This window comes from Chanodichthys erythropterus, chromosome 11, assembly GCF_024489055.1.
Source record: "Chanodichthys erythropterus isolate Z2021 chromosome 11, ASM2448905v1, whole genome shotgun sequence".
In the NCBI taxonomy this organism is placed as follows: domain Eukaryota; kingdom Metazoa; phylum Chordata; class Actinopteri; order Cypriniformes; family Xenocyprididae; genus Chanodichthys; species Chanodichthys erythropterus.
In genome coordinates this window covers 37,110,085-37,123,694 of record NC_090231.1, presented here as the reverse complement: position 1 = coordinate 37,123,694, position 13,610 = coordinate 37,110,085, and the positions used below count along the sequence as shown (strand labels likewise).

Genomic DNA, 13,610 nt, shown 5'->3' with positions numbered 1-13,610 from the left:
TTTAATTGACTTCTTTTTTTGAATAAAGTCATTACATCAGCAGAAACATTTTGGGAGTAACTGAGCAACAGCTTTATCAATAAATAACACATTTGAAAGAACATGAAAAACTAAAGAGGAAACAACCATACTTGGCAGTCAGAACTGAAATCGAAAGGATCAAAAAGACTGATACGGCTAATGCATCCTGGTAAAACTCAAGTCCATCTCAGTTTTTCTTGATGAAAGAGTGGGTTCTGTCTCGGGTGGGTGTGCTGAACTGGAAGAAAGTTTTAGTATTGTCTGGTCCCAATGAGAAAAACCTGTCAACTTCTGGTCCCAGGAATGAAGGACTGCTATGGGGAGAGCGCTGTTTGACCAACCCTGATGACAATAATTGCAAAGGACATTTTGTATGCTATGCTTTACAACACTCGATCACATTTGAACAGTTTAATTCTCAATGGGATAAAGATCACTTTACCTGATTTGAATGCAATAGAAATGGACTCATGCAGTGTAAAAGTAGACGATTGCTATAATTCATTTAATATATTATTCTTGTTTCTACTTTTTGCTTTTACCCCTAACCTGTAGGGAAAGTAGGGGGTGTGGGATCTTTCTCTTCCATTCCCAGAGTGTGCATTCGAAGTGAGTCGAGAAGTCTCTGCAGCTTCTGATACTGCCTGTTGCGTTCATTCAGTCGCTCCAAAACTTCGTTGTACTTCAGCTTGTATTCCTCCAGCACCTAGAGAATGTAAAAGTTGGAAATGGACATTCATGGCTGTTAACAGATGTTTCAAAGAATTACAAAAAACATCCCATGCTTCTAATATATATATATATATATATATATATATATATATATATATATATATATATATATATAAATGGTACCAGTCATAATTAAATGTTTCTTGCCATTTCTAACTTTACTATTTGAGCTAAAGGTACTTGCTTCAATGACTGAAACCACAAACCAGTTTTTTAAGGGTGGGGATGACTTGTGATATTGATGGTGATATTATAAAATGTTATTAATGATATTCTTTTAATTTTAATATATTTTAAAATGTAACTTATTCCTGTGATGGCAAAGCTGAATTTTCAGCATCATTACTCTAGTCATCACATGATTCTTCAGAAATCCTATTATATATCTTAATATTATCGATGTTGAAAACAATTATGCTGCTTAACAATTTTTCCCCCAAAAGAACAGCATTTATTTGAAATACATATTTTTATAACAATATTAAAGTCTTTAATGTCACTTTTGTTCAATTTAATGCATTAATTTAATGAAATTACTATGAGAACCATAAATATGCTTTTATATACTTTACAGTTTTGGTAGCAATTTCGTCACTTCATAGTTTTGATAACATTTCTGTAACAGTGCTGTAAATAAACAGCGAGTATTGGCATGATCATGTTTGAGACCCTTTTCAGTGATGCGATCTCCCCTCTTAATGCATTTAACTCCAGCTCTCTGCTCTGGTTCTGCTGGGTCATAAACTTCTCCATCTGAAGCACTTGACCCCCAGCTCTGGACAAATTATACTCCATCAGCAACCTTTCCTGGTTTACCTGAAGATAACCACAAATAATAGAGAAAAGTATGGATGTTTCATCAATCCCAGCCTCTTCTGTTTGTGTATGTGAGATTGCAACCATGCAGACATCAAACCTGGTAGGTCCAAAAGACAAGTGCGTTATGACTGATTTCCAAAACCGTTTCAGGCTGTAGTCCGACCAAAACCATAGACTTGTATTGCTCTGATGGTGCCAACTCTGTTCGCAGCGCGTCCAGTTTGCCTGAAAGCATGGTGGAGCACACAGGACAGCTGGAAGGTGCGCGGCTGAACGCTTCCGAGCCGTGGTGATCACAGAAGACATGAGAGCAGGCCGTGACCCACGCGAAGCCACTCAGCTTTGCCCGGCATTTATGCGAATTACACTGCAAGGTGTATTTAGATGCCAACATGGCGGTTCTTATGGAAGAAAACAGACAACAACAGTTAAAAGCAATGATTCTGTATGTATGAGGTTTTTATGATTAAGCTAACGAACAATGACAAAGATTATGCGTGCGCTTTACGCAACGTTATAAGATAATAGCAAAGAGCGGGAAAAATATTCCCCTCTCATATCTCTAAGATACTAAAACGTTAAATAATGCTGTTATAAAATGTATATCGCTCTTCATACATATGTAGATTGATAAGCTCATAATAGTTACCGAGATTTTGCAACTGTGTTGTTGTTGTTGTTCATTATTTACAGTCAGTCACAGGTAGGCCGTCGCGCGGCGCAGTTGGCCTCATCTGATTGGTTGCTGACTGAGCTAACGCAAATAATTACAAATGCGCCATTATGATGCACTGTTTTTCCTGAGGGTAAACATACTCTAAATAATGTCATAAATAATGTTTACTTAATATGAAGAATTGACGTTCATTGGTCAAGTATGTTGCACTTACCAAAAAATTTAATCTTTTATGCTCACCCAAACTGTACTTACTTGGATTAAAATACAGCCAAGGTAGGCTATTGTGAAATATTATTACAATTTTAAATATACAGCCTATACTTTCATATATTTTAAAATATAATTTATTCCTGTGATGGCAAAGCTGACTTTTCAACAGCCATTAAAATACTCAAGTAATATTTTATATTATTATCAATGTTGAACAGTTGAGCTGTAATATTTTCCCCCCTATATTTTTATATGTATTTTTGCTATGAGCAAACACATTTGAATTGATTTGAAAAAATCGTTCTGTGGAAATCAAGCAAATCAAAATTTTGTTTTTTAAAATGGCCAAATCGTTGCAAATCAGCCAGCTGGTACACCCAGCCAAGCACATTTTCCCTGCACAATTCAGACAAATTTTACATTTTTTTTTTTTTTTTTTTTACATATACATTTTTAACAACTTTCTCATCTGGCATATTTTTACATTAGCATAATCTGATATAGCCTATCACTTTCTTAATAATAGACTTAGCTTTTATATTTTCTTAGGTAACCTGATAAAAGTTACAATCTTTATTTATTTATTTACCTACCTTTTTGTGAATCTGAACATTTGATGAGAACAATGTCGCCTATAGCCTATTTAAATTTCCCATAAATCAAGTATGTTGCACTTAAACAGTAGGCTAAATTTCATCTTTTATGCTCACCAAAACTGTACTTATTAGAAATAAAACACAGCCAGAAAGGTAATATTGTGAAATATTATTACAATTTTAAATATATAGCCTACTTTAGTATATTTTAAAATAGGCATAATTTGTTCCTGTGATGGCAAAGCTGAATTTACAGCATTTCTCCATTCTTGGCATTTTCTATTTTGCATCCTATTTTGATATTTATTTTTGCTATGAGCAAACACATTTGAATTTATATTTGAAAAAAATCGTTGTGTGGAAACTTGGCAAGATTGAATATGTAAGTCAGTGTTCTGCTGAATTGAATAAATGATTAAATTAGACGAGAAATTTTCTTAATTTTAGTTGCATAGTTAAGCAAATCAAAATCTTATTTTTTTTTTTTAAATGGCCAAATCGTTGCAAATCAGCCTAGCTGGTACACCCAACCAAGCACATTTCCCCTGCACAATTCAGCCAAATTTACAGTAGGCCTATAGGCTACATTTAAATATAGCCTACAGTATAAGTTTATTTATTTATTTTCTTAAATGATATGTTGTTAATTTTAAATAGGCTATAGGTCCAATGCACGCACAGATAGCCTACTTTATGGTTAGTGGACAGCTTGGCCTTGTATGAGATACGGTGCAGGTCGGGTGCTTGTTTTTGATACATCTAATTAAAAATGGCTTTTCACTTCATCCCTCCTCCACGTGGTGTATGGGAACAGAGGCGGGGGTGAAAGGGGGGTATTGTGCGGAGCGGCAATGGATCCTGGGGGTGAGGAGAGAGAAAGAGATGCCCACTCAACTGTGTCCAGGTCGCCATTGTTGGAAATTCCCTTCCCATTCAATGCATTTTAAATAGAGCTCCGAATATTCGGACGCACCGACAAAGTGAGCGAGCCGCAGGGGGTCTTTACTCCAGTAGCCCGTGCAGTTATAGTCTATAAGCCGCTTGACGCATCTCATCCCCTTCCTCATCATCTCCCTCAAGTCTTTACTATTATCTTTTTTATTTAGATTGATTTGTTTATGATTATTATTAGGCTATACATTTTTTTAACAACTTTCTCATCTAGCATATTTTTACATTAACCTACAGTACCATAAACAGCCTACTTTCTCAATAATAGCCTATTTTATTTAGGTAGCCTGATCAAAGTTAAAATCTTTATTTATTTATGTATTTATTTATGTACCTTTTTGAGAATCTGAAAATTTGCAATGTCACCTAACCTATTTAAATTTCCCATAAATCTTAGTAGACCATACCAATACAAAAGGTCTCATTGCTAAATGAAGTGCAGTCATTAAGTTGTTTAAAACAGACAGATGATGTAAGATCATTGAGGGGTATTAAATTGTTTTTTTGCATAAATTACGAGTGTATATGTAGATATTAAACGTCAGGAAATTTCATATTGACGCATATTGATAAAACTCAGCTGTCTAAATTACTAGAGAGCTGCTTTAGCATTAAGAGAAACGCAAAAGGAGAAAGAAAGAAAAAGAGACGGTGTTCCGCACCATTGAAATGCAAATGTAAGAACAAGGAGAGATTGTATTTTTGTGTGAGTGTGTGTGTGTGTCTTTGGAGAGGAGGGGAGGGGGGTCCGCAGAGTGGACAAGTTTGAGAAAGAAGGGACTTGTTGAGGAAAAACAGCCACACACGCACTCGCCAGTTCACACAGCAACAGCGGACGACGTCACGGTCCGCTTCAGCAGTCCACGCGAAGTTTAAGTTTTTTTTTTTTTTTTTAACTAACTCTTTTAACAGATGTCGGTGCTGTTTTAACGCGTCCTGCAAGGTGGATTATTGGCGAACAAGGGGGTTCGGTTTTTATTTATTCACAACCAGTCTTCCCATAACTTACAACTTGTTGGTTGATGCCCTTAACTCTCACCGTCTGCTCGTGAATCATGTCACGCCGGAAACAGAAACGGCCCCAACAGCTTGTTAACGCGGACCCCGGGGGCACGCGCTTGATGCTGCAAGGTGAGGAAATCATTCCTTTGTTAATTATTTGTTACCCTAGACTAATTGATAGTTGTGTTTAATGTTTAAAAACTATGGGTTAATAAAAAGGTTTTTGCTGAACAATTTTACATAGAGCACCTGTTACCCGAATAAAATTTTATATACAAGTTTTATTCATTGCTTAAAATGGGCTCTACTATCACCTGAAGTGTTATGATACAGGTTAAAATGCACTAGAGTGTTTGGCCCTCTACTCAGTGAGCCATTGTTTAAGAGCTTCAGCACACAGCTCACATTTCTACCATGACCTAACTTTTTTTTTAAAAATAAGTAGGCCTAGTTTACTGACATTTCCCGCTAAAAATGTCTGCAAAATGTGTTGTATTGAAAGAAGGCTCTTAAAGACATAGCCAGAGGGCTGGTCTGAAGGTGTTCAGCCGTATGGCCGGTCATTATATTGACATGAATCACTCAGGGGCCATAACTGCTTTAGCTTTTCAGTAACGTCAATCCATTAAGAAACTTGCAGCATAGTCAGTTTGATTGCTGGGGGTCTTTTATGCATTTAGATGAGTCTCCTATTCAGTCTGAATAAGGTGCAGGCAAGGGGGAGGGGACAAAGGGGGTGTTTGGGTAAAGATTAATCTCTTCTCGCTCTATTCTGTCCTCTTCTCCCTTATTCTCTCTCTCATGTTTCCATGTGCTCCTCTTTTCTGCTCCTACCGTGTTCCCCCCTTCCCACTCCCTTGCCTCTATTCACTTTGTACCTCTGCTCAGTTGGGGGTTCCACTGTTAGAATACAGAGAGGAGAAAGAATGCACCGTTGCGTGCATGCATGGGAGGAAAAAAGTTAGCTAAGGAATCTTAAAGATACAGCACCTTTGTGATTTGATTTCTATAGCTTTTGGCAAAAACAGGTAATATGTTGTGAGGGCATTTTATCAGGGTTTAGCATTTCTGGGCATTTCAGTAGGTCTGATTCCACAGGTCTGTGTACAGTCATTTAGGGTATCAGTATGCCACAGAGAGTTAAAATAGTTTGTCTGTCAGTCAATCCACTATTTTCCCAACCCCCTTCTAGTTCTTTTTCTCCGCTCAAGATTCTAAAAGAATTTGACCTTAGAGCTCATGAGGTTAGGTCATCTAGCCAATCAGAGCACATGGACAGTGCCCAAAACCTTTTCAATGCCCTAACCTCTGACCTTGTGTAGGGTCAGGGGGAAGGGTGAATAGAGAGATGAAAGATGTAGTTGATGGACAGAGGGTTGGGTTAAGAGGGGTTGTGGGTTGTTGTGGTGATATCTATTGTCCTTTAAAAAGCGTTGCAATAGCTGCAAGGTGGTTAGTGAGTTGTGGCAATAGTGACGACAGAAGACGTGAGCATGGTATATGAAGGTTGTGATTTAAGGGTGAAAGATCATCAAGAATGCGGGATGACGAGTGGATAGGTATTCAGTGCTTTGTGAAAGAAAACCGTTGACAAAGGAGTTGGCCTATAATATGAAGGCTTTCTCATAACTCACTGTTATAGAACTCAATTGTAAACAATTAATATATAAACTAAATTATGAAATAATACAACAATGATATAGCAATATAATGTTTTAAAAAACTGTAATTGTCTGAGGATAAATACTATATTTGTATTAACTCATTCTTAATTTTCTCTTTTTTCCAGACGACCAGCTTCCAGTGAAATCTCCATCCACCTCTCTTGCCTCTGAAGCTACCTCATCATCTTCCTCTTCCTCTCCTACATCCCTTCAGGACTGTCAGCCTCCTTTGGCCCCAAGACCGTCTCCTGGTGGCCTTCATGCTCCCTCGCTCCCCAACGAGAGCTCATCTCCTCCCCACTGGCCAAATCACATTGCCTCATATTCCACATCACTGCCTAATGCACACTCCTCTCTCTCTCCGGACTTCCCACACCCTTCTCTGTCCTCCCAGACTCACTCTCCTCCTCCTGGCCAGCAGAAATCCACTCATATTCCATCTCATCAGCCCCTGTCCACTGTGACGTCCCCACCAATGGGTATTTCTGCAACCACCACTACCTCCTCTTCCTCCTCTTTATCATCTTCATCATCGCTGGGGGCCCCACCACATCAAGGAAGCCCTAGTCCCATCCACCAAACTCCTTCGTCACCTTCAGAGCAACTTCAGGTGCCTCCGACCCTCGCTGTACTATTGGAGGAGCTTAGGGTCCTGCAGCAAAGACAGATTCACCAAATGCAGATTACAGAAGAGATCTGCAGGCAGGTGCTGCGTCTAGGTGGTATGGTCAGTGCCCAAGATGCACCTCAGGGATCTGTGGAGGGTCAACAGAGAGATACAGGCTCTAGCTCCCCACTTAATACTGTCTCTGGTGCCTCTTTAATTCCTCAAGCTCCTGCATCCAAGCCCAACCTATCTCACACTAATGGAACTAGAGCTCCTTATTCCACAACTTCATCTTCAATATCTTCCTCATCTTCCTCATCTTTAGTCACCTCTTCAGCCTCTATGCACCCTCTCTCTCTAACGCTTGGACTTCCACCTCGTTACCTCAATGAAAAGTCTCCCAACACCTCAATCAGTCATGGCAATGGTGTGAATTTCTCAACTCCTCCCTTGCCCACGGTCAGCCTCTCCCAGGACCAGCTATCTCTCAGTTCCACTATTAGTACATCAAATGGATCTTCAAGCTCCTCTTCAGGCCGCCAACAGCACATCTGCCGTTTCTGTGGGAAGGTTCTAAGCAGCGACTCTTCCCTACAGATCCATCTGAGATCCCACACCGGTGAGCGCCCGTACCAGTGTCCAGTCTGCCTCAGTCGCTTCACTACCCGCGGCAACCTCAAAGCCCACTTCCTTCGTCACCGTGAGCAAAATCCTGAGCTGTCACTTTCGCTCCTGCCACCTGCTCTGTCCGAGCAGAGCCAATCAGGATCTGGCTCAGGGCCATCACAGAGGCGCAGAAAACGTCGAGCTGAGGATGAGGAACCTTTTGGGGTTAAGGGTAGTGTAGGTGTGCCAGACAGTTTAGCCCTGAGTTTCCTATCTGGGTCATCTCATCCATCTCCCTCCTCCCTACCATTGCCACCCAGTGTTGATCTGGCTCTGCTTTCCACCGCCCACTCTTTACTACAGCTTAACCGCGCCTCGGCTGCAGCCGCAGCCTCCGTTTCCACAAGTGTGCAGTCGTCATCTTCATCCATCACCTCCTCTGCCATGAACAGTCAATTTAAAGGTGCAAAGCAGCAGAGGTTTGATGAGAATACACCACCACACTCCACCTTACATCCTGGTTCTCCATATTCCCAGCTGGCACATCTTCCGAAGATTCTCTTCCCATCAGGTCCCTCTGCTCATCATCCTAGCCTTGCCCTTCTTCGCCCTCCTCACCTTCCCTCCCCACACCTCCCACTTACCTTCCCTTTCTCCTCTTACCCCAAACCTCAAAACTCCTCTTCTCCATCCTCCTCTCCATCTTCATCCTCTGCCACCTCTGACACCTCCAAGCTGCAGAGACTGGCGCAGAAGTTAGAGAAGCAGCCTCTCCCAAAAAGCACCAATGAAGGCCAGGTGAACTGCAATACTCAGGCTAATGACATATCCACAACCTCCAACACTAATGCTATCTCAGCTTACAGGAGGGAGATGATGGCAGCTTTAGGTCTGAACCCGAATCCCAGCAGTGAGCCGACTAGCCAAGAGCTCCAAGGGTCAACTGCCTCTTCTTTGGTCCCTAATCAGTGTGGGGTGTGCTTCCGTGTCCTCAGCTGCCCAAGGGCCTTACGTCTCCACCAGGCCACACACTTAGGTGAACGTCCATTCCCCTGCAAACTCTGTGGCCGCTCCTTCTCCACAAAGGGAAGTCTAAGGGCTCATTTAGCCACTCACAGAGCACGTCCAGCCAATGCACGTGGCCAGAACTCATGCCCACTCTGTCAGCGCAAGTTTACCAATGCCGTAGTACTGCAGCACCACATTCGCATGCATCTGGGGGGCCAATTACCTCCAGAAGGTAATGGGGACCTGCAGTCAGAGGAAGACTCTGGTCAAATGGATGGAGTTTCCTTGCCCAAAACCCTTCAGTCTCTTCCTCTCAATATGAGCATGTCTTCCTCTGCCAGCTTACTGGAGTCTGGTGCTAGCCTAAGAAATGCTACATCAGGTGATGCAGACCAGATCATGGAGTCAGATCAAGATCCCTATGACAACACACCTGAGACTAGCCCAACCCTCACCCTGGAGAAGCAGGACCCCTCCAGAGAAAACAGCCCACCTGACAATTCCATAGTCTCAGATGAGAACCATTATGGCACAGTCCATCACAGCAAGTCTCAAGTTGTCCATGGCTCTGCAGAGGAGGATGAAGACACACCTTTATCCCTCTGTACCAGGACCAACTCCCAAGACACCTTGTTTGATAAAAAATGGCACAATGGGCCTTCGCATCACACAGTGATCAGTGGGCCAAATCCTAGTTTAAGCTCTGAAGCTCTCAATCTGTCACCTGCCCTAACTCCACCCTCCAGCCCAGGGTTGTCCACTGAGTCAAAATCAGACCAAAGCAGTGAGCAGATAACACTTCATGTGAATGGAATTGACCATGTTCTTGAACCCAATGATGGTGACTCTCACTCAGCCACAGAGAATGCTTCTTTGCACTCTAAAATTCCTGACAGAGCCGTAGAGCAGAAGCTAAAAGCTGAGGATGCACAAGAATCCAAAATGGAGGAGTCTGCAGAAGAGGATCAAAAGAGAGAGAGAGAAAAGACCGAAATTACATCATCAGAGACTCCTGTGCCCCTTCCACAACCACCGCGCTCTGAGAAACCTTACAGCTGCACAGAGTGTGGAAAAGAGTATGCTAGCCGCAGTGGATTGAAGGTACAGAGATTAATGTGTATTTTAAAAAGATGGATTATGTTAGATGACATTTTATCCATTAAATACTTATGAACTTCTTGTGATATTGTTTATGTGAGAAACAAGATTTCTAATTGTTGTGTGTTTCAACAGGGGCATATGAAAATCCACAGCGGGAGTATGAATCAGTTGGCCAGTACTGCATCCTCACAGTCCTCTGAGGGAAAAGTCATGGAGCGTACAGAGGAGTCAACCCATCGAAAACTGAGAGGAGAGGATGCTAAAAACTTGTCAGAGGAGAGTACAGATAAACTGTCCTTGACTGAGCATCCAGTGGCTGACAGAGATGACAGAACTGAAGACACTGCTTAAAAGAATGTGATTAGTTAGGTTTTAGCACTATTCTTGTTTACTGATTTCTATGAGAACTTTTTTTCAAATTTGTGGTTAGGAGTAGTTTTTAATTGTTTGATATTGTAGAATGGTAGTGAATCAGTCCATATGTAATAGTAGTGCCTTTTCATGAAGACAATTAAATCATATTGATAAAGACTTCGTAAGTCTTTCGACTTCAAATATCAGGATGCACCGAAATTGGATCTTGAAAATAGTATTTGTGTATAACAAATGACAAGCAAATTAATTATGTGTCTAAGTGCAATTTCAGAAATCAATTTGGAATTCCAGGATATACATACAAATACTTTTAAAACATTAAAAAATGTGCAAACTCGAGGAAAAAAGGGACTGATCTGATGTGTGATATGAGAGAGGATGTGGGATCATACCAAATCCGATGTGCAGCTGAATGTAAATATCCTTTTTGCTTTATGTACCCTGTTTTTATCTTCTTTCATGCTGCTGTTCTTTGTAGGTGTTTCTCTAAATAGCTGCACTATATCTGTGACTGCTGAAACTCTTATTGACAAGGGAGGTTTATAATAACAATGATGGAATAGAAATGCTGAGAGTCATATTTTTCTTCTGCCCAATCAATGGCTGTTCTTCAACCTTCTTGATGTAGTGGTTTGTAAGTATTGAGTTTTTTTATTTTATTTTATTTTGATTATGAAAAACAGCAAATCAGATCAGTTTTCACAATGCTGTAGATGAGGAAAAAGCGGCTCAAAATTTGCAAACATTTATGCATTATTTTCTGTTATCTTGAAGGTTGTTGGCCCTGTTGAACACTGTTTTGTAAATTTATTGGATGTAATGTGGTCCTAACTTGTCAAAGAGAGAAATAAAGTCAGAATGAATGTTTCACAATTAGTTTTTACTTTTTTCTGTTATTTTAATTGCATTGAACACAAAATTTCCACTTGTAAAGCTATTTTCAGCATCCCGTGATGCATCTTTTTGTTTTTGTTCCATTAGGTTCTATATTCCTGAGCAGTTGTCTTCATTCACACCCCTTTTCTGAAAAGTCTGTTTCTTTTAATATGTTTAGTTCCCCAGTTTGATGGTGTGCATGTTGATGGCTGTATGTGTGTATGCTGTTTGTGTGTGTTTGTTCACACACACACACACACACATACACATATACTTGTGTAATGTGATTGAGTGTGCAGCTGTACAGACTTCACTCCCTCCCTCCCCTCAAACACCCTCTCGCTTTCTGTGTCATGCTCTCTTTCATATGCTCGCTCTTTCATTTTCTCTTTCATTCTTTGCCTCTTTCACTCTCTTTCGATCCCCCCCCCCCTCCCTGTGTAATGCGGCTGACACACAGGAAGCTCTAATCCTCGCACAATGTCCCCCCTCATCCCCCCGAGCGTCTCTGCGCGGGATGAAGGGGAGGTGGAGACCGACCCGGCCAGCTGTCCCTAAAATGGCTCCTAATCCTGCCTCTGCCAGGCCCTTGAAACCATGACAACCTGTAACCAAGGAGAGAAATTTTGAGGTTGAGAGGGAGACGAACAATGAGCCAGAAACGAGGCATGTGGTAGAAGTTTGTCCACATGCATTCAGGAAGGGATAAAGACATGTCTCAATCAAAAACAAGGAAATCTTCCAAAGACAATGCCAAATATGCCAGAATGTAGTACCTTGCAGCAGGATTGATGAATAGTTCTTCAATGAACAGTTGTCAAAGATATTTAAAAGATTGCTAATTTATTACAGTTTTTCTCAATTGGTTTGGCTCATTTCTTGAAACAGAAATTACATTCTCAAAACTCTAAGATCATTTGGCAAAACAGTCTTACAGTTCAGCACAACACTATAGCTCACTTGCAAAAGCTCATATCTCTTCCAAAACAGTTCACTCATGTGTCAAAACTCAATTTCCTTCTCAATTACAGTTTTTCTCAGTCGCTTTGGTGCATTTCTCACATCACTATTTACATTTGCACAACAGTTAGTTCAACTTCCACAATATTTAGTCATTTGTGCACATCATAGTAGCAGTTTCTCATTCCTGCAACAAATTGCAAATGCTTTTAACATGCATCAATTGCTTTCATACAACTCTCTGCTGTTTTATAACATTATCATTTGCTTATGTCATGTCAGTCAAAATTAACTATACTTGTGAATGCTGAATTCCATATAAAACTAATAGTCCTCATTTCATTGCTTGAGTCATTACATACAAAAATGTTGAACTAGTTGTCAAAATCTGTCAAGCAAATTTTACACATTTTTTTTAAATCTTTTTTTCCTGAAAATGTCTCCTAAATTGAACAATTTCTCTCAAGTGAATCTCAACTTTCACTGATAAGAAGGGGTGTGTGAATCATTAGTTGCAACCAATGATAAGCCACTTCTCTACAATCACTGTCAGAGCTGAATTGCATAAACCCCTACTTTACAAACATATATGAAGCAAGCAGAACATAGTGTGTACCATTTATACAATACTGTGACACAGAAATGGAAGGTCAGCCTCGTGGAAGAGGGGTAAGGGTGCGGGGAGGAAGGGGAAGGGGACAAAACAGGGGAAGAGGAAGAAGAGGCCAAGGCAGATCCCTGATGAAATCACAATTGTAGATCATGTTGTCAATCACGGCCTCACAATGGCTGAGGCTGGTCGAAGTGTGCAGCCAAATGTTGGGAGAACCACTGTAAATTCAATTATTCAAACATTTCGTCGGGAGAACAGGTGTGTATAAATGGACAGTAATTCAGCACTAAACAATCTGCACTGCACTACTGTCATCATGTCATACATGAAGCTTGCAGTGGGACAAGAACTTGTCACTGTACATTTTACATTTAGACGTACAGCTTTACTGCATCACACATTTAGTGTATTGTAGTGTACAGTAGTGTTACAGTAAAGATTGGCCATATGTACTGTAATATTGTTTACAGTTTGCACAGCTCTACCCAAAGGGAGTTTATGTTTGTTGCAAATAAGGGTGTATTTTTTTCTTTTGCACAATGCTGTGAACAAATTAGAATTGCAAAGAGCATATGCAGTAAAAATGTGAAACATACATATTCAGTGTCTTATACACTCAGTTACCTCACTAAATACAGTAACTGTACTTTTCAAATGGCTGTGCAAATAGTATATAGTGCTGTCTTGAGCATTTTCAGGTAGTGTCACCAAGATCTGACTTTTTTGCATTGGAAAACACTGACAGAGTAAACTGTCATAATGAAAACATGACAAAGCCATTTGACTATCT

The 13,610-nt window shown here is 40.5% G+C and overlaps 2 protein-coding genes across 2 annotated transcripts; one reads left to right on the top strand and one right to left on the bottom strand.

Moving 5' to 3' along the window:
• Positions 1–59: 59 nt before the first annotated feature.
• On the bottom strand, positions 60–2,029 carry LOC137030900 (E3 ubiquitin-protein ligase CCNB1IP1). Its single transcript, XM_067401415.1, has 4 exons — positions 1,670–2,029; positions 1,423–1,569; positions 571–727; positions 60–363 (listed from the first exon to the last, which is right to left on the bottom strand). The coding sequence occupies exons 1-4, from the start codon at positions 1,964–1,966 to the stop codon at positions 209–211; spliced, it is 756 nt and encodes a 251-aa protein (XP_067257516.1). The 5' UTR covers positions 1,967–2,029; the 3' UTR covers positions 60–208.
• A 3,032-nt stretch (positions 2,030–5,061) lies between these two features.
• On the top strand, positions 5,062–10,347 carry si:ch211-212k18.5 (sal-like protein 2). The gene is made up of 3 exons (XM_067399648.1): positions 5,062–5,139; positions 6,800–9,996; positions 10,129–10,347. Exons 1-3 carry the CDS (start codon positions 5,064–5,066, stop codon positions 10,345–10,347), a joined length of 3,492 nt encoding a protein of 1,163 aa, XP_067255749.1. The 5' UTR covers positions 5,062–5,063.
• Positions 10,348–13,610: the final 3,263 nt, after the last annotated feature.

What these genes read in the sequence shown, in the direction of transcription:
- LOC137030900 (XM_067401415.1), bottom strand. Translation starts at nt 1,966, where the DNA reads ATGTTGGCATCTAAATACACCTTGCAGTGTAATTCGCATAAATGCCGG. An exon ending in TTGTCTTTTGGACCTACCAG is followed by an intron (nt 1,570 to 1,669) that starts GTTTGATGTCTG and finishes GGTTATCTTCAG; the next exon opens with GTAAACCAGGAAAGGTTGCT. An exon ending in AGATCGCATCACTGAAAAGG is followed by an intron (nt 728 to 1,422) that starts GTCTCAAACATG and finishes TACATTCTCTAG; the next exon opens with GTGCTGGAGGAATACAAGCT.
- si:ch211-212k18.5 (XM_067399648.1), top strand. Translation starts at nt 5,064, where the DNA reads ATGTCACGCCGGAAACAGAAACGGCCCCAACAGCTTGTTAACGCGGAC. An exon ending in CACGCGCTTGATGCTGCAAG is followed by an intron (nt 5,140 to 6,799) that starts GTGAGGAAATCA and finishes TCTTTTTTCCAG; the next exon opens with ACGACCAGCTTCCAGTGAAA. An exon ending in CTAGCCGCAGTGGATTGAAG is followed by an intron (nt 9,997 to 10,128) that starts GTACAGAGATTA and finishes GTGTTTCAACAG; the next exon opens with GGGCATATGAAAATCCACAG.